Source organism: Lynx rufus, unplaced genomic scaffold (genome assembly GCF_022079265.1).
Source record: "Lynx rufus isolate CCGP_SWC_20201006 ecotype Redwood Valley unplaced genomic scaffold, mLynRuf1.p SCAF_2, whole genome shotgun sequence".
Taxonomy (NCBI): domain Eukaryota; kingdom Metazoa; phylum Chordata; class Mammalia; order Carnivora; family Felidae; genus Lynx; species Lynx rufus.
Window position 1 is genome coordinate 103,550,014 of NW_025814834.1, and position 25,909 is coordinate 103,575,922.

Genomic DNA, 25,909 nt, shown 5'->3' on the forward strand with positions numbered 1-25,909 from the left:
TAGCCCCTGGGTTAGTCAGTCCTATCCTTTGAAACTAATAGTATTTCCAAGCTAATTTGTCTTGAAATGCAAAGTTGTGTTATATGAATAACCTTCAATTAAATATTATAGTTCTTAGTCATGTTTTGTTGTTGTTGTTGTTAAATAATTAAAATAACAAAATCCTTTATCTTAATAATTCTTGGTATAAAAATTTCTCTAATTTTAGATTAACTTCAAGGAAACTACTTTGAATTAATGAAAATTGTGAAGTATAAAACATTTTAAAGTGCATTTTACTATTTGCTGGTAAATATAACCTGAAATAAAGTAGCAAAAGTATTTTATAATACATGTTTTATGTAATCAGATTTTTAAATGTATAAGAAATATTTGCAATTAAAAGACCAATTATTTAAAGTTGGATTTCTAATGTGTTTAACATTCATGAAGTTTGTTAGCATAACACTTAAAATACTGTCAATTATAACCCTATTCATTAATTTACTTCACTCAAAAGAATGTTTTTGAATTTCTTGATGGAGCTTGAATGTGTTGATTCTTTTAAAACCTGTGTTGAAAGCATAAGGAATAAATGTATGTCATTGATAAGTCAAAATATCTTCCTGAAGTAGAAGAAAGTAAAGCCAAGTTTGATAGTAGTCAAGAGATTAATTTGTGCTGTCTGTTGTCAAGAAGGTTCTTTGTTTTCACTAGAAATAATGTATTCATTCAAAAATCCTTTATGATAGAATGTCCTAGAGTCTTACATCTGGTGCTGTTTGGTAAAAATGAGTTAAGTACCTAGTTTTTATTATATTACCATAGTGTACATTAGTGAATCTCTACCCCGACTACAACTTAGAATCACTTAGGGGAGCTTTAAAACATGCTGATGCCTTGGACATACCTCCTAGATATTCTGATTCAATTCAGTCTCAGATGGGACCTGTGCACAGGCATTACAAGCTTCCCAGGTGATTCTAATGTGCAGCAGGTTTAAGAAATACTCCTTTAAAACTTTAGTGCTTGGGCAACCTTAATGCAGTGGTCATGATTAGTAATATGACACCTTCAGCCACAGTTGCTAAATTTTAAGGACTAGTTTAAACCCACAAAACAGGAAATCTGCTACACCCCCTTACCTTGAGATTCCATTTTAGATTAGTGGTAGGAAAGAGTGGGCCCTATAGAGCTTCCATCAAACTACAGTCATTTGGTGTTAGCAGGTGCTGGCATCCTTAGAATTGGAGTTTTCTCAGGAGTCATGAGGGTACAAATGACAGTTCTTTTTGGTACCTTTTTAGTGCCTAGGTGTACTCGATACATGATAGGTGTTTATGGTATTGGTTATTGTCTGGGTTAGAAAAGTTATATTATTTTTAGAGATTAAACATTTTATTTCTGTATTTACCTCAAACATTATTAATCTCTCTTAAAAGTCTTAATTGTAAAAATTGGGTTTTTGGGGCGCCTGGGTGGCGCAGTCGGTTAAGCGTCCGACTTCAGCCAGGTCACGATCTCGCGGTCCGTGAGTTCGAGCCCCGTGTCAGGCTCTGGGCTGATGGCTCGGAGCCTGGAGCCAGTTTCCGATTCTGTGTCTCCCTCTTTCTCTGCCCCTCCCCTGTTCATGCTCTGTCTCTCTCTGTCCCAAAAATAAATAAACGTTGAAAAAAAAAAAAATTGGGTTTTTGTCACCTGATTTAGGGCCCCTGGGATACAAGTGATATTACTTCCTTTTTACAAATATAGAAACTAAGGGTCAGCCAAATTTTAAGTAATTTTCTAAAGAACACAGGCTGGTTTAGCTTATGACTTGAATTCTGGTTTCCACTCTATCAGTTGTTACTGGTTGGTGTATAAATAAAATTCGGCAGGCATAGGTATTATTTGTGTAAGATTATAATATTTTGTCAAGGATATACATGCCTTTTTAAACTTAACTATAAGATTGTTTCCCACCAGGAACCTTTAACTTTTAATTATGAAACCAGGTAAACTAGATAGAAATATCTTGTCTCAGATTGAATAGGTAGATAATATTTACAATATTATGCATTATGTATTCTCACAGGGAGTTTACATACTTCTTTAATATATACAGTCAGGATATTTGTATCAGCTTTTTAAAAAAAAATTTTATAGTGAATATCTGATTCTCTGAAATCCTTAATTAAATTATTTAGTAATTTAAATATTGCCATGTACACTTTCATAATTTTAATCAGACAACTAAAATTGTTAATGATTTTTTATTTTTGGGGTGTTTTTACTTTTTTCAGTGGGATGAAATAAAAGTCTTAAAATTTCCTATTTAAAGCCACAAAATTTGGTCTTCTGCCAGTGTTCTGCAGCACAGGTGACTTGTTTGCTGCAAGCATTAGGGAATGACTTACCCATTAGCTGGGACTTACAAGAGGACAGTGCCATCTTGTAAGGAACCTCAGCATTCTTTTTTATAGAAATCTTGTATTTTTGTTGGTGTTAAAGGAATTTGCTTACTTGGCCATTCTAATGGTAGAGAAGGGGTCTTGGTTTTTGTTTTTGTTTTTTTTCCTCATCAAAAAGAGCTTTCTTAACTCAAATGAAAATAGAAAGGTGTTTTTCTACAATTAGCAGCTTCCAGCAGGGGGCAGCATAATGATAAGATGATCATAGGCATGTCTTTGCCTCTGGCTTTCAGTCTCAGCAGGAAGGATGGTTTTCTCCAGTTGATCCCTAGTGCATTGCTGCTGTCAGCTCTCTGATGTCTCTGACTCAACTTTTCTGTGTTTCACAGTTCTAATTTCTACAAACACCAATCTTAGAGTATTCTCCTTAATCTCCCTTGGTCATGTAACTCTTAAAGATGTTGAGAAATTTTATAATAGAAGCTAGTGGAAACAAGATATTTGAAGTACAGAATTTTGTCTGTCAAAGAATTTTAATGATTGGAATTCATGAAATATGAAATCTTACTTAAAAATATATCTATGTGTGCTAATATGTAGATTATAAAAGCAAATATGTAAATATTTCAAATATACTTATATTGGTTAATATAAGTATACAGTTTTTAATCCTGAAATGTTATAATTCCAGTAAATGCTAAATGCTGTCTCTCTCTCTCTCTCTTTAAGGTACCAGTACTTTTTGCAAATTAAACAAGACATTCTTACTGGAAGGTGGGCTATTTTAAGTTTTTAGTAATGGGCTTTAAAAGTACTTTCAGTTCTGTATTATTTAAGTAATTCATGATCATCGCAAACAAATTATTGAAAATGGTTGCATGTAGCATCAGTTTTTTTCATCAGATAAGATCATTACTTAACAATTAAAAAGTAAGTCACATGGAATAGTATAATATAAATTACAGTGCTTTTGAAATTATTGTGTTTAACCATGGGGTATGTGTTTTCTATTTTGTTTTATTAGATTGCCCTGTCCTTATAATACTGCTGCCCTTTTGGCTTCATTTGCTGTTCAGTGTAAGTATCAGCCCACTTTTGGGTCTTGGAGTATGTGATTGCATGGTCTGTGTTGATAGTACATTACCTTTAATGTATGAGTTCTTTAGACATACATTATTATACAGAAAAAGTGATTGCAAAGAAAATGTAATGAAATATCCAACTAGTTAGCAATTAGTTTGTTTCCTAAAAAGTTTTTCTGAAGTTATTTGAGACCTAGAAATGTTAAGTGTAGTGTCATAATTTGCTTACATGGTAGCTAGCAGTAAAAACAAATACTTTACTTCCAGAAATATAATGGAATTCATGACATTTCTTTTTTAGCTATCAGAATTACAAAATGTGTTTATTAAATTGTGAATATTTCCCTTCCATATAATAGCTGAACTTGGAGACTACAATCAGTCAGAGAACTTGCCAGGCTACCTCTCAGATTATTCTTTCATTCCTAATCAACCTCAAGATTTTGAAAAAGAAATTGCAAAATTACATCAGCAGCATACGTAAGAATTTATTTACTTTTCCACTTATTTCATAAACTTCTTAATGGCATGTTTTCTAGAGAAATGTTTTAAATTATTTCTAATGTGAGTGTTGTGTTTATTTAATATAGAACAGTTACTGTTATGTAAAATAGTGTGATTGATGTAAGGAAATGTGGGTTATCTATACTAAAAAATCATTACTAATTTCACAGACTACTAAGGTTTTTTTTTCATTTCTACTAAGAACCATAAAACTATAGGTAAACAGAAGTTTGCTATTATATAAAGTTGACAGTTCTTTAAGAAGGAATTTTAGAATATTAATGGTATCTTCACAGATCAACTGTTACAGATCAATCTACTCAGCAATTCTTTCTTAGTTTTGAGCTATGTAAAAGGAATCATTTGTTTTGCAGTGAACCAAAAGGAAAAAAGGAACTTTATGTAATACTAAAATAATGTTTTTAAAAGGCCTTTTTTAAAAAAGTAGCACTTTTTCATTCATAACAGTATTCAACTTTGATATTTTGTGAGTCTTAATTTTCTGTGACATAATTTGTTTCAAGAAGAGATACATTGCTTTGAATAGAAAATAATACTGTTTATTGGTTCAGAGTTTGCTTTTGCTTTAACATGCAATTCAGAATACTCACGGAGAAACTAAGGCAGTGCTACGTATTGGCTAAGAGTTTGAACTAGAGAGCCAGACTGCCTGGTCTGGAATTCTGGATGCGACAACTTTTGGGGTGCCCAAATGGCTCAGTCAGTTAAGCATCCAGACTCAGTTTTGGTTCAGGTCGTTATCGCACAGTTCCTTGGGTCAAGCCCGTTATCGGGCTCTGCGCTAACAGCATGAGCTTCTTTGGGATTCTCTCTCCCTCTCTCTCTTCCTGTGTCTCTTCTTCTCTCTGTCTCTCACAATAAATAAAATAAACTTAAAAAAAAAAAAAGACAACTTAATGATCAATAATCTTGACCAAATTGCTCTATATCTCTGCTTCTCTGCTTCTATGTAAATTGGAGATAATAAAAGTGTCTACCTCTGGAGTTAATGTAAGGCTTACATTAGTTCATATATACAAAGTACTCAGAATAGTGCCTAGTACATAGTAAACACTGAAGAAATATTGGTTCTTAATTTAAGGGAACTTCCTTTCATTTGGTTATGGCCCATGTACCTAACACAGGTTTACAAACTGGCGTACTGCCTATTTTTGTATGGCCCACGGGCTAAGAATGATCTGTACGTTTTAAACGTTTGAGAAAAACATAAAAAGAAAAATAACATTTTGTAGCATGTAAAATTTTCAGAAATTCCAATTCAGTATCCATAAATGAACGTTTACTGGAACACAGACTCCCTTACGCGTTTTCATGTCTGTGGCCGCTTTCATGTAACAGCAGAGTTGAGTGGTTGCAGCAGAGACCACGTGATCTAAAAGCCTAAAGTATTTACTATCTCACTCTTTTCAAAAAGTTTGCTGACCTCTGATCTAAAATAAGACTAATAAAATGAGAATTTTAATAAACTGGCCTAATGAGATGAAGGGGCTATTTTGGTCTAACAGTAAGAGCCATTTGTAGTAAAAGTTCTACACATAGCATATCCGATCAAGAATTTGAAGATAAACCAGATTTTTAAAAAATTTGCCAATAAAGTCTCTTCTGTAAGGAAAAAGCTTGTACATTTGACAAGATATTGATTATGTATTTGTATTTGGTTTAGAGAAATGATTCCTCAGATCTTTAAACAAAGAAAAATAGAATCATCCAGTTTGAGAAGTGGGGATTGGGGTGGGGAGATAGAGTATTTGTTTAACTTAATTGAATTTTATAGAAAATTGAGGTATATGTGCTTTTTTTAGGAATCTCATTTTTATGATCATGCATTGGTAGGCTGTTGGCTTCCTTTTCTGGTATCATTAGTGAGTGAAAGATTGATATTTTTTGCTTTTGTAGTTTGCTGCTTTTGCTCTGCTATAGTCAGATAATATCAGATAACTAAGATTTTTAGAAATATATATAATGCAGGAGTAAATCTACTTCTAATGGCTTTGCCGAGTGTTCATAAGAACACTGCGTTGCTGTGTTCATAAGAATCACCTGGGACATTGCTTAAATATAAATAGTTTAGGACCTTACCATTTTATATCCAATTGTATACAATTGTATTTCTGAAACTGATGAGACCAGTTTTTTTCCCCGTTTGTCATGGAATGAAACTTCTGAAAAAATAGTAAAATTAAATTACTAGAAAAGTAAAATGGAGAAATAGAGACATAAAAATGACAAGACCTTAGATTCCACAGACATGCAATTGCTCTGTCAAAGTGCTATAAAATATAAAAGACTGACACTGTCAGTTTCTGTACTTGTTATGAATCACCACCTGTCTGTACACCATATCTGAGAAGCACTGCTCGGGAGATTGTCTCAAAACTTCCATGGTTTAGAAGCAACTATGGATTAAACACATACAGTATATGGACCAAATTTTGAAAATCACTTCTTTCACATTTTGTCAGGAATAAATGACTTTGTCAGCCATAAGAACACCGAGGGACTTTTAAAACCTGGGTTTTTGTTTTGTTTTGTTTTGTTTTCAATACAGCTGCCACACAGTTATATTAGTTTCAGGTATAGACTGTAAGTAATTTGATAAGCCTATTCCTTATGCTACACTCAAAAATGTAGCTACCATCTGTCATCATACACTAATACAATACCATTGACTGTATTCCCTATGCTGTACCAGCTCATTCTGTCATTGGAAGCCTGTATATCCTGTTCTCCTTCACCCACTTTGCCCACCCATCCACAGCCCTCCCCTCTGGCATCCATGAGTTTGTTTTCTATATTTATGTGTCTGTTTCTGCTTTTGTTTATTACAATACCATTGACTGTATTCCCTATGCTGTACCAGCTCATTCTGTCATTGGAAGCCTGTATATCCTATTCTCCTTCACCCATTTTGCCCACCCACCCACAGCCCTCCCCTCTGGCATCCATGAGTTTGTTTTCTATATTTATGTGTCTGTTTCTGCTTTTGTTTATTCATTTTTTAGATACTGCATGTAAGTGAAATTATTCTTTCTTAGTGTGACTTATTTCACTTAGCATAATATCTTCTAGATCTATCCATTTTTTCACAGATGGCAAGATCTTATTCTTTTTTATGGCTGAATAATGTGCCATCGTGTATGTACACACCACATCTTTATCCATTCATCTATTAATGGACACTGGCATGGTTCCATTTCTTGGCTCTTGTAATTAATGCTGCAGTAAACATAGGGGGCCATATATCTTTTTGAATTAGTGTTTTCATTTTTGGGGGGTGAATACCCAGTAGTGAAATTACTGGATCATATGGTACTTCTTATTTAATTACTTATTCATTCTTTCATTCATTTCTCACATGGTATTTTTATTCTTTTTAAATTTTAGTTAGCATACAGTACAATATTGGTTTCAGGAGTAGAATTCATTGATTCATCACTTAGATACAACACTCAGTGCTCATCATAACAGGTGCCCTCCTTGATACCCATCACCCCTCTAGCCCATCCCCCACCCACCTCCCCTCTATCAACCCTCAGTTTGTTCTCTATTAAGTGTCTCTTATGGTTTGTTTCTCTCTCTCTCTCTCTCTCTCTCTCTCTCTCTCTCTTTTTTTACCCCTTCCCATATATTATCTGCTTTGTTTTTTTAATTCCACATATAAGTGAAATCATTTGGTATTTGTTTTTTTCTGACTGACTTATTTTGCTTAGCATGGCTAGCTCCAATCCATGTCGTTGTAAATGGAAAATGTTCACTCTTTTTGATATCTGAGCAATATTCCATTCTATGTATATACCACATCTTTTTCCATTCATCTGTTGATGGACACTGGGGCTCTCCATAGTTTAGCTGTTGCTGCCATAAACATTGGGGTGCAGGCACCCTTTCGAATCTGTTTTTGTTTTTGTTTTTGTTTTTTAATTCATTGGGTAAATGCCTGGTAGTGTAATCCTGGGTCATAGGGTAGTTCTATTTGTAACTTTTTGAGGAACCTGCATACTGTTTTCCACAGTGGCTGTACCAGTTTGTATTCCCACAAACAGTACAAGGGATTCCCCTTTCTCCGCATCCTCGCCAACACCTGTTGCTTCTTCTGTTGTTAATTTTAGCCATTCTGACAGGTGTGAGGCAGTATCTCATTGTGGTTTTGATTTGTATTTCCCTGATGATGAGTGATGTTGAGCATCTTTTCATGTGTCTGTTAGCCATCTGGTGGATGTCTTCTTTGGAAAAATATCTATTCATGTCTTCTGCCCATTTCTTTAACTGGATCACTTGTTTTTGGGTGTTGAGTTTGATAAGTTCTTTATAGATTTTGGATACTAACCTTTTATCAAATATGTCATTTGCAAACATCTTTTCCCATTCTGTTGGTTCCCTTTTAGTTTCGTTGATTGTTTCCTTTGCTGTGCAGAAGCTTTTTATCTTGATGAAGCCCCAATACTTCATTTTTGCTTTTTCCTTTGCCTCTAGCAATGTGTTGTAATAAGAAGTTGCTATGGCCGAGGTCAAAGAGGTTGCCGCCCCCTTTGCTCCTACAAGATTTAGATGGTTTCCTGTCACACATTTAGGTGTTTCATCCATTTTGAATTTATTTTTGTGTATGGTGTAAGAAAGTGGTCCAGGTTCATTGTTCTGCATGTTGCTGTTCTGTTTTCCCAATACTATTTGTTGAAGAGACATTTTTGCATTGGATATTCTTTCCTACTTTGTTGAAGATTAGTTGGCAGTATAGTTGTGGGTCCATATCTGGGTCTTCTGTTCCATTGATCTATGTGTCTGTTTGTGTGTCAGTACCTTAACTGTCTTGATGACTATAGCTTAGTAATATAGCTTGAAGTCCAGAATCATGATGCCTCCAGCTTTGCTTTTCTTTTTCAGAATTACTTTGACTATTTACGGGCTTTCGTGGTTCCATACAAATTTTGGGATTATTTGTTCTAGCTCTGTGAAAAATGCTGGTGGTATTTTGGTAGGGATTGCATTAAATATGTAGATTGCTTTGGTTAGTATAGACATTGTAACAGTGTTCTTCCAGTCCATCAGCATGGAATGGTTTTCCATTTCTTTGTGTACTTTTCTATTTCTTTCATAAGTGTTCTATAATTTTCAGAGTAGAGATCTTTTACCAATTTGGTTACATTTATTCCTAGGTATCTTACACTTTTTGTTACAATTGTAAATAGGATCAATTCCTTGATTTCCTTTTCTACTGCTTCATTATTGGTGTATAGAAATGGCAACCAGTTTCTCTATGTTGATTTTATATCCTGCAACTTTGCTGGATTCATGTATTAGTTCTGGCAGTTTTTTTGGTGTCTTTTCAGGTTTTCTACATAGAGTATCATGTTGTTTGCAAATAGTGAAATTTTGACCTTTTCCTTGCCAATTTGGATGCCTTTTATTTCTTTTTGTTGTCTGATTGCTGAGGCCCAGACTTCCAGTAGCATGTTAAATAGTAATGGTGAGAGTGGACATCCCTGTTTTGTTTCTGACCATAGAGGAAAAGCTCTGTTTTTCCCCCATTGAGGATGATATTAGCTGTGGGTCTTTCATACATGGCCTTTATGATGTTGAGGTATGTTCCATCTGTATCTATTTTGTTGACGATTTTTATCAAAAATGAATGCTGTATTTTGTCAAATGGTTTTTCTGCATCTATTGAGAAGATAATGTGGTTCTTATTCTTTCTTTTTTAATGTGATGTATCATGTTGATTGATATGTGAATATTGAACCACCCCTATAGCCCAGGCATAAATCCCCCTTAATTGTGGTGAATAAGTCTTTTAAGGTACTGTGGGATTTGATTTGTTAGTTTCTTTTTGAGAATTTTTGCATTCATGTTCATCAGGGATATTGGCCTGTAATTCTCCTTTTCAGTTGGATCTTTGTCCGGTTTTAGAATCAAGGTAATGCTGGCCTCATCGAATGAGTTTGGAAATTTTCTTTCCATTTCTGTGTTTTTGGGAAAATTTGAGAAAACTGGGTATTAACTCTTCTTCAGATATCTGTTAGAATTCCCCTGGGAAGCCATCTGGCCCTGGACTTTTGTTTGTTGGGAGAATTCTGATTAATGATCCAAGTTCTTTGCTGCTTATGGGTGTGTTCATATTTTCTATTTCTTCCTGACTCAGTTTTGGTAATTTGAATGTTTCTAGGAATTTGTTCATTTCTTCCAGATTTTCCAGTTTGTTGGCACATACTTTTTTTTTTTTAATGTGTGTTTATTTATTTTGAGAGATAGAAAGCAAATGGGAGAGGGGCAGAGAGAGGGCACTCGAGAGAATCCCAAACATGCTGCATGCTCACCATGGAACAGGATGCCAGGCTTGATTTCACGATTGTGAGATCATGACCTGAGCTGAAATCAAGAGTTGGATGCTTAACCAACTGAGCCACCCAGGCTCTCTAGCATATCATTTTGCATGATATTCTCTTATAATTGTTTGTATTTCTGTGGCGTTAGTCGTGATCTCTTTCATGATTTTATTTGAGTCCTTTTCTTTCTGATAAGTCTAGCTAGGTGTTTATCAATTTTAGTAATTCTTTCAAAGAATCAACTCTTAGTTTCTTTGATTTGTTATACTGTTTTTTTTGTTGTTGTTTGTTTGTGTGTCATTTATTTCTGCTCTCATCTTTATTATTTCTTTTCTGCTGGGTTTAGGCTTTATTTGCTGTTTCTTTCCTAGTTCTTTTAGGTGTAAGGTTAGGTTGTATATTTGAGAATTTTCTTGCTTCTTGAGGTAGATTTGTATTGCAATCTCTGCTACATCCCAAAGGTTTTGGACTGTCAAGTTTTCATTTTCATTTGCTTCCACGTAGTTTTTTTTTTAATTTCTTCTTTAATTTCCTGGTTAACCCATTCATTCTTTTTTTTTATTAAATTTTTTAAAAAATTTATTTATTCTTGAGAGAGAGAGACAGAGCATGAGTCAGGGAGGGTCAGAGAGAGAGAAGTACACAGAAGCCGAAGCAGGCTCCAGGTTCTGAGCTGTCAGCACAGAGCCTGATGTGGAGCTTGAACCCACAAGCCAGGCACAAGATCATGACTTGAGCTGAAGTCGGATGCCCAACTCACTGAGCCACCCAGGTGCCCCAGCCCATTCATTCTTTAGTGAGAACTTCTTTAAACTTCATGTATTTGTGTTCTTTCCCAATTTTTTCCTGTGGTTGACTTCCAATTTCATAGCATTGTATTTCAAAATGTGCATGGTATGATCTCAGTCTCTCTGTACTTGTTGAGGGCTGATTTGTGACCCAGTACATAATCTATTCTGGAGAATGTTCCATATACACTTGAAAAAAAATGTTTATTCTGCTTTAGGATGAAATGTTCTGAATATATCTGTTAAGTACATCTGGTCCAGTATGTCATTTAAAGACATTGTTTTATTGTTGATTTTCTGCTTAGATGATCTGTCCATTGTTGTAAGTGGGGTATTGAAGGCCCATACTATTACTGTATTATTATCAGTGAGTTTCTTTATGTTTGTGATTAATTGATTTACATATTTGGGGGCTCTCAAGTTGGGGGCATAAATTTTTACAATTGTTCTTCTTGATGGAGAGACCCCTTCATTATGATGTAATGCCCTTCTTCATCTCTTGTTACAGTCTTCAGTTTAAAATCTCGTTTGTCACAGGGTGCCTGGGTGGCTCAGTTGGTTAAGTGTCCGAGTCTTGATTTTGACTCAGGTCATGATCTCCCAGTCATGGCATCAAGCCCCACGTTGGGATCTGTGCTTGGCGTGAAACCTGCTTAAGATTCTCTTTCTCTCCCTCTGCTTCTGTCCCCTGCTCATGCGCACACGTGCGCACACTCTCTCTCTCTCTCAAAATAATAAAATATATATTATAACTAATATGTATTATATTAGACATGATATATAATTATAAAATATATATTATATTAAATATAATTTTATTATATATACTTAGATTAAAATTAATATAATTAAAATTATATTAAAAATAATATAATTATATTATAATATAAGTATGGCTACCCTGGCTTTCTTTTGACGTCCATTAGTATGACTGATGGTTCTCCATCCCCTCACTTTTCGATCTGCAGGTGTCTTAGCTCTAAAATGTGTCTCTTATAGGCGGCATATAGATGGATATTGTTTTTCATCCATTCTGATACCCTATGTTGATAGATTGGGACATTTAGTCCATTTACATTCAGAGTGATTATTGATAGATATTGATAGATTTGGTGCCATTGTGTTACTTGTAAAGTTAGTGTTTCTGGTGATGTTGACGTTCTCTGTTTCTTTCTAGACTTTGTTGCTTTTGGTGTTTTTTTCCCCTACTCAAAGAGACCCCTTTAATGTGGTATTTGTGTTTTTAATTTTTTGAGGAATCGCCGTACTGTTTACCGTAGTGGCTGCATCAGTTTACATTCTCACCAACAGTGCACAAGGGTTCCTTTTCTCCACATCCCCTAGTGCATTCTTGTATTTCTGAAAAATGAAATATTCTACAAAATAATGATTTGTGTTAATGAAAATTTACTTTCCAGATAAGTTAGATATTACTGTATACAACTAAGAGGAGTAGTCATGCATGATGTATTATAAAAGATTTAACTAGAATGCTGAAATTTTTCTAGATAAATAGGGTTTTTTTTGCAGTTTGGCCATATTTGTGATTGGTATAATTTTTACTACACTGTCTTTACAGAGGCTTATCTCCTGCAGAAGCAGAATTTAATTATCTGAACACAGCACGTACCTTAGAACTCTATGGAGTTGAATTCCACTATGCAAGGGTAAGTGAAGAGAACTAATGTGATGTTGTTGAGTTAGGCTTCATTTACTCTATATCAGAGTTTTTATTTAATGCCTAGTAGGATTAGGCAACCAATGGAGTAACTAGTGAGTGCTGACAACATAGTTGCACTGAAAATTTCCTCTGAGTATAAGTATTTTCAGAATCCCTTAAGATTTAATCCCTGAGGAGAAGAATGGTTGAAGTGGGTATTTTGTGTTATTTTTAGGTTTTTATGTTATGAAGATAATTTTTGTAAAGATAATTTTGCAGACCATAAGAGATAGTACCTTTAGGCTTTTTATTTTCCAAAATAAAAGCAGGAAAAGTAGGGATTTTTGCATTCATATTCAGTGTTATAAAGATACTTTCACCTCACCGAGGCTTGTGTTACTTCACTTGTTTCCTCATTTAGTGGCATCGTTATAAATTTTATTTATAAAGCACAAAATGAAGTATGTTAACATATTTTGGTTGTCTTTCTCCCCTGTGACAAATCCCTTTATTAATAAAAGATGGAATTTACAGTCTTTGGCTTCTTCTGTACATCAGTCCGTAACAACTTTTTAATGGTGTCAAACTTTTCTGCTTCCAGAACCCTGCTGTAAGCATGTTTGTGAGTTGCTGTCCTTAATTAGTATGTCTCTATCTAAATTCTTTCTCATGATTTTATCATGAAGTTATGTTCCTTTAGAAGTACTTGGAGTACAGCTTTTCTACATAACAAATGAAAAGTGGAATTATAGGTAATCATTGTTTGAGTTGGTGATAGGTTTTATATTCTCTTGAGATAAATTAGCAATCCGAATAAGGATAGCAGTCTGAAAGGGAGTTACGTTTTCCTTAGATAATTATTTTGAATTTATTTTATAATATACACCCTCGAAGTTCTGTTCCATGTAATGGTTTTATTGTTCAGGGCCTCACCTGGCTATGTTCTTCTGGAAGAGGAGTGTTCTTGTATTTCACAAAGCTTATGTCAGTCTCTCCTTTAAAAAAAACAAAGATTTGCTTTCCTCACATGACTAGATCTGCTAGTTCTGAGTGTTTGTAACTTGGAAATCTATTTGTTTGATTCCATTTAAAATGCGTAAGTAAGGCTCTCTTGAACTTTTTGTTTTCTTTAAAATGTTTCTCTCCCCCCCCATCACCCCCCCCCCCCCGCCCATCTCTGTTTGTGGGTTATTTTTTAACCTGATTCTCCAAAATGTAACATAGTTGTCAATATTTGTGCAGCTAGATTTTGGTTTTTATCATAAGGTTTAAAACTAATGGAACTTCCTTCACATATGTAAACTAAACTATGGTTAACAATAAAAAGATCACTAAATTCTGTCATGTTAGTCCTTAGCAGTTTTCTAAAGGTATTGTACCCTGATGCCTGCTATCACTGACTGCTGTCGATGAAATACAAAGGATATGAGACTTTCTTTTTTTAATTTAAGTGACATGCTGGATCTCATGCATAACTAACCATATTGGTATTTATTGATTTGATTAAGTAGGAGTTCTGTTGTTATTTAAATTATTAGATTGTAAAACTCTAAGAAAGCCATAAATGTAGAGTGCCAGATTAAATTAAATTTTAAGTAGTCAGAGTTATTTAGAAACCTAATTTGTACTGACAGAAAATGCCAGGAAAGGGTGTTTTGGTTGTGTGTGGATACTGAGAACTTAAGAAGAAAATGTGCAGATGTCCAGTGAACGTGGAGGGGAATTTTACAGCATCCTGAATAAAAATGACAAAAAAAAATAGAGGAGAGAGGATACATAAAGGGAATACCTAATTGAATATCACAAGCAAAGGTGTTTGAAATAATATTTTATTTTGAAAAAAAGAGGTAAGATGTTTTCTATCTGCCTTTGAAATGTAGATTGAAAAAATCAGAGAGTAGAACAAGTTATTTATAGCAATCTGTAAAGCACAAATAAGTCTTAGAGTACTCATTGTTGTGGGTCTTTTAGGTGCCTTACACAGTGTTGGTGCTAAGGGGTACTTAGCAAAACATCAGTTATCTCATGGAGTTCACAGGATGGTGGGGAAGAAAGAAATGGGTCATGCGTTGACAAAAATGTGAAGATAAGAAGGGGAAGGTGCAGAATGATATGGGACTATATGATCAAACATCTAATCCAGCCTGGGAGCAAAGGTTAGGGAAGGTTTATTATAAGAAGTAATTTACCGAAAAAAAATTTTTTTTTCGGTAAATTACCGAAGCCAGAAGAATGAATAAGAATTAACCAAGAGAGTGGTTTTCACTGTAGACCATCGCCATGAGTAAAGACCTGAAATCAAGAGAACATGACATGCTTAAGAAAATAAGAACATTTTATGTGTCCAGGAGATTATATGAGTAAGGGAAAAGGGAACTGTAGAAAATTAAAGAATGACTGAGAACTTCAAGATAGAAAGAGAAAAAAAGATTCGAGGTAAGGGAGCAGGGACATAGTTTGTGATTTAAAATAATATGGTAAATGGATTTTTTTTTTTAGGGGTGTGTGTATGTGTTCAGTTGTGTCAGTTTTAACATATGTATAGATTTACGTAACCACTACCACAATCAGAATAAAGATAATCCATTATCCCATAAACTTTTGTTCATGCTGCTCCTTTGTAATCTAATTTTACACTTCTCCCTAATCCCTGGCAACTGGTTCTATTTTCTGACTCTAAATTTTTGTCTTTTCCAAAATGTCTTACAAATGGAATCCTATATTATGTAACCTTCTGAGACTGGCTTTTTACAGTAATGCATTTGAGATTTATCCAAGTTATTGTGTATTTCAATAGTTCATTCCTTTTTTGTTGTTGTTTGTTTATTCACCCATGGAAGAACATCTGGATTGTTTGTGGTTGTTTTTTGTTTTTTTTTTATTAATAGACCACTGCAGAAAAATCATTTCCAGTTTTTTTGTGTGGATTTTAAGTTCTCATTTCTGTAGGGTAAAAACCCCAGAGTGGGATGGCTGGGTCATATGGTAAGTGTGTATTTAGCTTTACATGAAACTGCCAAACTGTTTTCCAAAGTGACTGAACAACTTTGTATCCTTACTCGCAATATTGTGCAAGTTCCAGTTCACATCCTTTTTTGGCATTGTCCATTTTGTTTTGTTTTGTTTTGTTTTGTTTTTTTCAAGCTTTTCTAATAGATGTGTTTCATCTCAGCACGTATTTACTTTGTATCTCTGTTGACTAATGATGTTGAGCATCATATCTTCTTTGATGAATAAGCTGTTCAAATATTTTGCCCATTATTTGTTTCTTTTCTTACCCCCCCTTTTTTTTAAAGAACTCTCTATATATTCTAGGTACTCTTTTTTGATGGGTATGTGATTTGCAGATGTTTTTCCCCATTCTTTGGAGCAAAAGAAAGTGATAATTTATAATATTCCTTACTCGATCACTGATAGAAGAGATAGCCAGAATCTTTATCTTGCTGATTTTTAGACTAACAATGCAGTCAGCAAACTTGACTTAATTGATTTATGTAGAATATCGCATCTAGCAACTCCACAGTATGTATGATTTTCAAACACACGATATAATTTTTGAAAAACAAAAGGAAACTTTAAAAATCTTCTGAACATTTGGAAATCAAGAAATACACTTCTAAATAAACAGTGGAGGCAAATGCAGTCATTATTTCCACCCAGCACTCTGTGCTTTATTCTCAGATTCTTACCTACAAAGAATAAGGATTAGTTACCCCCAAATTTTTGGTTAGGATCAGTTGATGAAATAATGATATGAAAGTAATCTTGAAAATACAATTTGAACATATGATATTAATTCCAAGGAACATTTTGGGAGCTAAATTTACATTTTTGTGAAGAATTTCTGACCTCTTAAAATGTTATAAAAGCACTATCTCAGGAGTAATTGCTAGTGTAATTAAACTGTCTTAATTTGTTAAATGAATGGTTTGAGGGCTCAGCAAACACCTATTATCTTTTCTAATGAAAATTGTTCAGTGTTTATTAAACTGTGAGAATAGAATAAAAGAACATAATAGAGTTATAAGATACCTATGCCATGGGTCCTCCAGTTCAATCTCTGTTTTATAAGGATGTCAGTGTAATGTAAACTCTGTATTGCATAACCTTGTTACCTAAATGTAAAAGTAATCACAGAAAGTTTGGCTTTAGGATTTCAGTTAAGTAGAGGATGCTCTAAATTAACCCTAAAACAGTTCAAGTTTTAGGCTTGTTGTCAGTATCTTATTTCCATAGGTATTTGTAATAATAATGAAGATAATTCTAATGAAAAATAACTTTTGCCCTTCAGCGTTCCAAAGGAAAGGAAAGCTTAATGATGCTATTTTGATTATTCATTCATTCAATGAATATTTATTGAGCACCTTCTATGTTCCAAGTCCTGTTTATAGACACTGTGGATACAGCACTGAGTAAAGCAGGTAAAAAAAACCCAACCCTCATGACGCTTGCATTCTGGTGGGCAAGACAGACTATAAACAAATAATTGAGTATATCAGAATACATAGTAGGTATTCCATGGAAGTAAAGTTTACAGTAATAGGCAAATAGAATAGCAATCACCTGTGGAAGGGTTTTATTAGCTGGGAGGCTCATGAGGGAGCCTTCTTGGATTTTGAAAATATGTATCTTTGTGTTGGTTACACAGACATATATATATGTATGTGTAGGTATATATGTAAAATTTTGAGTTGCGCATGTAAGATTTGTACATTTTATTTATTTTTTAAATGTTAACGTTTTTATTTTAGAGAGAGAGAGCGTGAGCAGGGAGGGGGCAGAGGGAGTGAGAGAGAGAATCGCATGACCCTGGGATCATGACCTGAGTGGAAATCAAGAGCCAGATTCTCAACCAACTGTGCCACCCACATGCCCCTATACATTTTAATATATGTACATTATACTTAATTTTTCTTTAACTAAATACATAACATATCAGATAGTAATAGATGCTGTGGAGGAAAATTACTTGAGAAAGGGGAGTGAGACTGACAAAGTGTGGTATCAGGGAAGGCCTCACTGAGACTATCAACAGATTTGAAGGTGTTATGCAGATACATATCTAGGGGAGAGGAGACATCAATGGAAACCATGAAATAGGTTGCTTGGAAGTTCAGGGAACAGCAGAGAGACCATTATGGCTGGTGCAGTATAAAGTAGGAAAGAAGAGTATTGATTAGTTTAAGGTGGACCAAGGTTTTATAAGACATTTTAAACACTACAACTTTTAATTCTAAGCAAGACCAGTAGACAGTTTGAGGAGTCTTGTTGTGATTTACATTTTGAAAAGATAAAGTCTTGTTGTGATTTACATTTTGAAAAGATAACAGTGTCTGCCATTTGAGAGTATATTCTCTAAGGCACTAAGAGACCAGCTAGACTCTTACCATGATCAAGGTGACAAATAATGGTGGTTGTAGCAGTTGGGTGGTGAAAAGTAATCAGATTCTGTATATATTTTGAATATGGAAGTGACAGTATTTACTGATGTATTGGCTATAGGATGTGAGAGAAAAAGGATTCAGGAATGATTCCAAAGTTTTTGGTCTGAACAGCTAGACAGATGATGTAACTATTCAGAAAGATGGGAAAGACCAAGGAGAAGAGGTTGGAAGGGTGGGTCAAGAATTAGTCTCACAACAGTCAAATTTTAGAAGACTTTTTACACATCCACACGAAGGAGGGTAGGCAATTCAGTGTATAGGACTGAGTTCAGAAGAGAGGTCTGGACTAAATACAGACATTGGGAATTGTCAGCTCATAGTTAATATTCAAAGCCATGAAATGAGAGCACTCGGAGAAATCTAGTAAATACTGAAGAGAAAGGTCCTCAGAGCTGGAACACTTCAGAGGTTAGAGAGATGAAGAAGAACCAGGAGGAAGCAACCATATAGATAGAAAGCCTGTCTTTCAGACACGTGTGTGTCTTTGAAGAGAAACAAATTAGGAGTGTTTAACTATGTCAGATGAGAACTGGATTAGACATGTGGAAGTCATCAGTGACCTTGTAAGAACAGTTTGGGGGTATTTTGATGGCCTAGGCTGATTACAGAGTATACAAGAAGGAATACGAGGACAGTAATTTTGAGAGGTTTTTGCCATACAGGACACAAGTAATAATAATAGCACCTAAATAGCATTTACTAAGTGTCCAACACCTTCTTAAGACTTTATGTATATTAATCTCATTTAATCCTTACAGTATCCCAGTGAGGTAGGAGTATTATCATTTCTTCACAGATGAGGAAAGTGAGACACAGAGATACTAAGTAATTTAGCCATACAATGTCTATTTCTATATTGAAGAACCAATTTATAGCTTCTTGTAAAACACTGTTTTTAACTTACATGCATTTGAAAACTTTTTGACAGATTGGTTAGAATAATCAAATAATTTAAAAATGTAATCTCTTGAAACAGAGAAGAGTTTCTTCTGTCAGAGTGGAGCAGTATATATGACTTCATCTGTGTCCCCCTAGAGTATTCAGATCACCCAGCGACTTTCCATAATTCTGCTGTGTGCTTTCACTCATCACATCTTGTCTAGACATAGCTTGTGTGTGTGTGTGTGTGTGTGTGTGTGTGTGGTGTATCAGACATCTTTATGAAGGGATCAGTAGATATAACTACCTGTGTTCATTTTCACTGAATAATTTGAGTTTGCCTACACTATTGAGCCTATGTAAGGCACACAAACTTTTGTTTTTGAATTAGTGAATGTATATTATGCCTAACTACATTAAAAACATATAAACATAAACATTTTAATCATATATGGGGAAAACATAAAGCTAAAGGTTAAAAGAGAACATAATTTCAACATACGTTACAGAAATTTTTAATATCCATATTTTATTTTATTCATAATATTCTTATTTTGTATTCATATTTCATATTCTAAGGATTAATTTTTTATGGACATGTAATTAGAAATATAGGAAAAAGATGAGCATTTAACAGGAGAAATACAAATGATTGATATTATGAAAAATTGCTTGCTTTTTCTAATCCTCTAAAATAGAATCCTGAGGGGCGCCTGGCTGGCTCAGTAGAACATGTGGCTCTTGGTATTGAGGTCATGAGTTTGAACCCCACATTTGCTGTAGAGGTTACTAATAAAAATGATAAATAAACTTTTAAAAAATCTAAAAAAATAAAATATAACCATGAAAATAACAAGGAGAGACCAATTTCATAAGATTTGCAAAAATTCAAAGGATTAAAAATATCCATTATTGGTAAGAGTATGCAAAGTGGACATTTTGAAACATTGCTGAAGTATAACTTGTTATAACCCTTTTGGAGTGCAGATATTCATATAATCTTCAATCATTTCCATTTCTCAGATTCTATCCTGTAGAATATTTATATAAGTGTTTTAAATAGTATGTTCAAGAATTTTTATTACAGCACTATTTGTAATAAAAAATTAGAAACACTAAATAAATGAACAGAATTGGTTAAGAAATTGTGATAAACCCATGCTTTGGAATAATATGCAGCAGTAAATAATTTACAGAATAAGATATATTTTTTGTTGATTAAAGAAATTGTGTAGTTATATAAAATATGTATTTATATTTTTTATAAACATAAAATATTAATAGTGGCTATCCCTGGGGAATGAGGCAGAGAAGGTGAGGGATGCTGCTTGACTTCCTGGTATTTCTATATTTGTTTGAAATATTTTAATAATTACAAATAATTAAAATTATTTTCATAGCTACCCTACACCACTTAAAATTAATGTTTCCCCCACCCATAATATAAAATTTTAGTGGGATTGAGTTACTTTACTCTTAACCTGTGACAATAGACAGGCTAGAACATTAGGTAGTCTTAGCTGTGCAGTTTGTGTTTAGAACAGTATTCTCCAAAGGAAAGGAGGGAAGACCACTACAGGTCATGGAATAATGATAGGTTGACGTATGGGTCAAAAATATTAGAATATTCATATTCATCCTAAATCTCAACCATTTACATTGTTATTTTTTAGCCTGTTACAAAACAGATACACAACTGTGGACTGTATTTCAGGGAACATCGGCAGCTGCCCCCAAGTCAAGAAGTAGATGTTAGCCATCCATTCCAGAAACCTTCTTTGTGCCCTGTCACGATAATAGCCCCTTCCTACATTGTATTTTTTTATGGTTTTATCACCCAAGTGTGCCTTCATAGATACTACAACTTGGCCTTGCTGTTTGTTTATTTTAACTAGATCACTTTAAATCTCTGTTAATCTCTGTTAAAATTTTCATGTTAAAGAACTGGGCCATTTCACTTTTAATTTGTCATGGTCTGGACTGGACTGATCACATATTAATGGTGTAACTCAACGTGTTCTGCTTTCTGTATATTACTTGCAGATTGGCAGCTTGATTAAGGGGCATGTTCAGAGTAAGGATTGATCCCTTTTTTGTGTGATTTTATCAGGAGGCACATAATGTCTGGTTTTCACTTCTGTTTTTAATGTTAGTAGCCATTGATGTTCAGTGCCTGGATCCGTTAATTCACTGGAGGCTGCACTTAATTCTTAAGTCTTATCTTAAGTCTTTTGTTTTTATTTATTTACTGGGATAATTTTTTTTTAATGTTTATTTTTTGAGAGAGAAAGAGCATGAGCAAGGGAGAGAGAGAAGGAGACACAGAATCTGAAGCAGGCTCCAGGCTCAGGACTGTCAGCACAGACGCTGACGGGGGACTCGAACTCACGAGCCATGAGATCATGACCTGAGCCAAAGTTGGATGCTTAACCGACTAAGCCACCCATTATGTGTAATTACATAAATTACACATGTGGCTTGTACTGTATTTCTGTTGGACAGCTCTGGTCTTGGCAGTTGTCTCCAGAAGAACTCCCTGAAATGCAAGAAATGTTCTAGACCTGTGCTGTCACTCAAAAAGTGGTTAGTGTGATTGAGGAAGTGAAGTTTTAATTTTATGTCAGTTTAATGAATTTCCATTTAAATAGTTGCATGCGTTTAGTGACTACTCTTTTGGACATGCATGTCAGGTGGGCTGGGATCTGGTTAGAGGGGGGGTCTGGAGTTCTGTCCCTGGGTGAGAAACTTGTTCATGTGGGCTAATGAATTTTCACAGAGAAGATGGACTCAAGGGGTGCTTGGGTGGCTTAGGCAGTTAAGCACCAGACTTAACCTCAGGTCATGATCTCCTGGTTCCTGGGTTCAAGCCCCGAGTTGGACTCTCAGCTGACAGCTCAGAGCCTGGAGCCTGCTTTGGATTCTGTGTCTCCCTCTCTCTGCCCCTCCCCCACTCACGCTCTGTCTCAAAAATGAATAAACATTAAAAAAAATTTTTTTAATTAAAAATGCACAAAATCTTAAAAAAAATATGAACTTGATCTAGACTTTGGTTTGATTCATTAGAGAAACACGAAGAAGGCGTGAGAACCGCCTTAAAGAAATATGTAATTATGGGTACACAAAACGTCACAGAACTGGCTTGATGAGAAACAGTTTTTTCTAGTTAGAAGGGAGAGATAAAGTGGGATGGGATGGTTGTTTAAAGGCCTACAGTGCCAAGCTAAACAGTTAAGACCTCTTCCTACTGGTGATAGAGATCCATTCATTTAACATTTAACAAATGAGTACAGTTGACCCTTGTACAGTGGGGTTAGGGGCACCAACCTTTATCCCCCCAGTACAGTCCAAAATCTTCATGTAATTTCTGATTCCCCCAAAACTTTACTAATCGACACTGTTGACCCAAAGCCTTACTGATAACATAGTTGATTAACATGTATTTTTTATGTTATATGTATTATATACTACATTCTTACAATAAAGTAAACTAGAGAAAAGAAAATGTTACTAAGAAAATCATCGGGAAGAAAAAATACATTTACAGGACTCTACTGTATTGATCAGTGTACATCGTCTATATACAAGATGAATGGTCTGTCAGTACCTACATCAATATTGTCTTCTAGTATACAAAACACTGTAGATATTAAATGTATTACTAACACTAGACATCAAAAACAAAAAGTTAATGTGAAAAAGAAATACATACTTATTTACAGGAGTAACGATTCATACATTGATAATGGAGAAGCAGTGGTATGAATGCTATGTACCAATGAATGAATCATTATAAAATATTTATGGCCTACAATATTGCACTCATAGTCCTGATACAATATCGGAAGCATTGTTAATTTTTTTAAAAACTACTTACCGGTGATGGTAAGCTAGTTATACAGTTTCTCCACTTAGGAGACAAAGAGGCATACTGCACAGTAATGTAATTCTTTGAAAGCAGAATTATAAAACACTAAGCAAACTAACACATTATTAATTTTATATTAAATATCACAGACCTCATTCCTGTATAAGGATAGGCTATCCACTTCCATATGAGTCTTGCACATGATGTTCTCCAGGCGAATACTTAGACATTGCTGATGATAATGGCACAGAAATGTTTCATACAGTTTTTCCCATATGGTCAGATTTCTGCACAAAGATACCCACACACATTCACAACAGATAAGTTTATAAGCCGAATAGCATGATGATTATTTGCAGTTCGTAGAGTGGTAGATTGTCATAAGGTCTTCATCCTCGTCTTCACAGTGAGTTGGCTGTGGAGGAAGAAGAAATGGGGTTGGTCTAACTATCTGAGAGGTGAGCAGAGGTGTAAGAAGTGGGGAAGGTGGAAGTGGGCAGGAGAGGTAGGCACACTCGGTGTAACTTTATGGAAATGCATTCTAATTTCTACCAGGCTTTTTTGCTCTTTAACTTCTCTAATAAAATTTCTGTACGGTTACCAGTTCCTCCACGGTCTGCTTTAGTTGCAGTGCTCCTATCATGGAAGGGCCCGTGTTGCAAAAGAAAAGTCAAAAGCAGTCTTCAATAACTAACTCTTCTGCTAGGTTGTCCAGTGTCAGTTCATTGCTGCACTGCTTCTTCCATTTCTTGCTTCACTGCTTCTTCCACTTCTTCCTCATCATCTAGCACTAATTTTGGGAGCACTCACCTCTATCAAGTCACCTTGTTAATCCTGTGGTGCAGTGCTCTTGAGTTTCTTGATAGGTCTGTATCATGAAACCTTTGACCCTCCATCTTTAATCCGTCTCATGATTTTCTTGACTGGCTCTGTCATAAGTCCTGTAAAGTTATCTGGACACAGTTTTCTCCCCCAGGAATTTATTGTTATGAGCTTGATGGCTTTCATGGCCTTTTCTGTAATAACAATGACATCCTCAAGATCCTTCCAAACTTGCATGATGTTTTCTTTATCAGGGCTCCTTCCATAGAGACTGTATGCACTGAGCCTTTAAGGACCTTAAGGACCTTAAGGACCCCCCTGATCTGGAGGCTGAATTAGAGATACTGTGTTTGGGGGCAAGCAGAATATTTTGACATTGTTGCTGTTGAACTCATGGGGTTCTGGATGGCCAGGGGCATTGTCCAGTATCAAAAGAACTTCAAAAGGTAGTCCCTTACAGGCAAAGTACTTCTGGAATTCAAGGAGAAAACATTAATGGAACCAATCCAGAAAAAGAGTTGTCATTGTCCAGGCCTTCTTGTAAAACCAAAAGACTGGCAGATGGTGTTCATTTTTTCCCTTCAGAGGTGGAGCTTTAGCAGTTTGGGATAAGCAGTTTTGATCATAAACTCAACTGTGTTTGCGCAAAGCAGAGGTGACCTAGCCTTTCCTGCTTTAAATCCACAGGCTTGCTTCTTTGCCTTACTAATAAATGTCCTTTATAGCATTTTCTTTCCCCGGATGCAGCCCTTTTACCTGCATTGAAAACATGTTCAGGCAGATACCCTTTCTCCTCAGTGATTTTCTGAATGGCACCTGGGAACGTGTCTCCTGACTCCTCAGCAGAGACTGCTTTTCCTGTTTTCTTGTCATTTCTAAAATTATCAGACCATCCTTTTCTGGCATTAAATCCTTCAGGTTTAGATCCTACACCTTCTTTTTGCTTTACGTTGTCATAGAATGACTTTGCTTTTTCTCACATCATATTAGAGTTTATAGATAGAGACATACCTTTCTTATAGCGGTCCATTACCCACAAAAAAGCTACATTTTCAATATGAGATGAAAAGGTACATTTTGCACCAAGTACCAGGTTGTTGTGCATGCTAGTATAGTTGCAGCAATGGCTTCATGAATTTCCTTTTCCTTTTTTACAATGGTACTCATGCTGGATTCGTTTATCTTGAAACAGCAGGCAGCCACAATTGCAGACCTCAGTCTATTAAGCAATTCAGCTTTTTTCTTACAATGTCATGATTTTCTTTGCTTCTTGGGAACACTTCCAGCATCACTAAGTAGCACTTTTTATGGGTCCCATGATGTTACTGGAAGTTTATGGTATTACACAGAACACGTTGAAAAATAAGCAAGAGCTGTGAGAAATCACTTTTGCCTCTAGATGCAGTTTATTGGAGAGACCAAACCGCACATGCAGAGATGGTTAGTGTCACACCATATTTTAAGCCAATGCTTGGCAACACCTGAGCTTACCGCGACAGCAACAGGAGGTGACTATGAAATTATTACAGTGATACAGTATGTACTACAGGAAATGTTATGCAGTTATGATTTCATACAAATGTTTACATTTCTCTTGACTGTGAATGATGCCTTGTGTGGTCTGTAAGTGTGCAGAAGTTTTGATACATCCTAACTTTTTATAATATATTTGTGTGTATTGGGGCACCTGGGTGGCTTAGTTGCTTAAGTATCTGACTTGGTTTTGGCTCAAGTCATGATCTTGAGATTGAGCCTCACGTTGGGCTCTGCACTGACAGTGCAGAGCCTGCTTGGGATTCTCTGTCTCCGACCCCTTCCCCACATGTGTTTGTTCTCTCTCTCTCTCTCTTAAATAAATAAACTTAAAATGCATATATATGTGTATATATATATATATATGTGTATATAGTTGTGTTATTTTATGGTAATAAGCAATAAAACAGAGTAGGATCTACATTTATTTTATGCAGTCATGGCATACCTAACAAAAAAAAAATTTTTATATTTCTAGGCCACAGGATTTGTCTGCAAGTTTTTTGAAATTGTTGCAAATCTATAAAATTTTACAAATCTATATTGAAAAAAAGTCTGCATATAAGTGGACCCACACAGTTCAAACCTGTGTTGTTCATGGGTTAACTCTACAAGACACTTT

The 25,909-nt window shown here is 35.0% G+C and overlaps 1 protein-coding gene across 1 annotated transcript in view; it reads left to right on the plus strand.

Annotated features, from left to right (window-relative positions):
* Positions 1-25,909, plus strand: part of PTPN4 (protein tyrosine phosphatase non-receptor type 4) — a 228,305-nt gene that overhangs the window by 110,354 nt on the left and 92,042 nt on the right. Inside the window, exons 6-9 of the mRNA XM_047083479.1 lie at positions 3,099-3,143; positions 3,394-3,446; positions 3,811-3,931; positions 12,664-12,751. Coding sequence (XP_046939435.1) covers positions 3,099-3,143; positions 3,394-3,446; positions 3,811-3,931; positions 12,664-12,751 — 307 coding nt within the window. The remainder of the gene's footprint in view (positions 1-3,098; positions 3,144-3,393; positions 3,447-3,810; positions 3,932-12,663; positions 12,752-25,909) is intronic.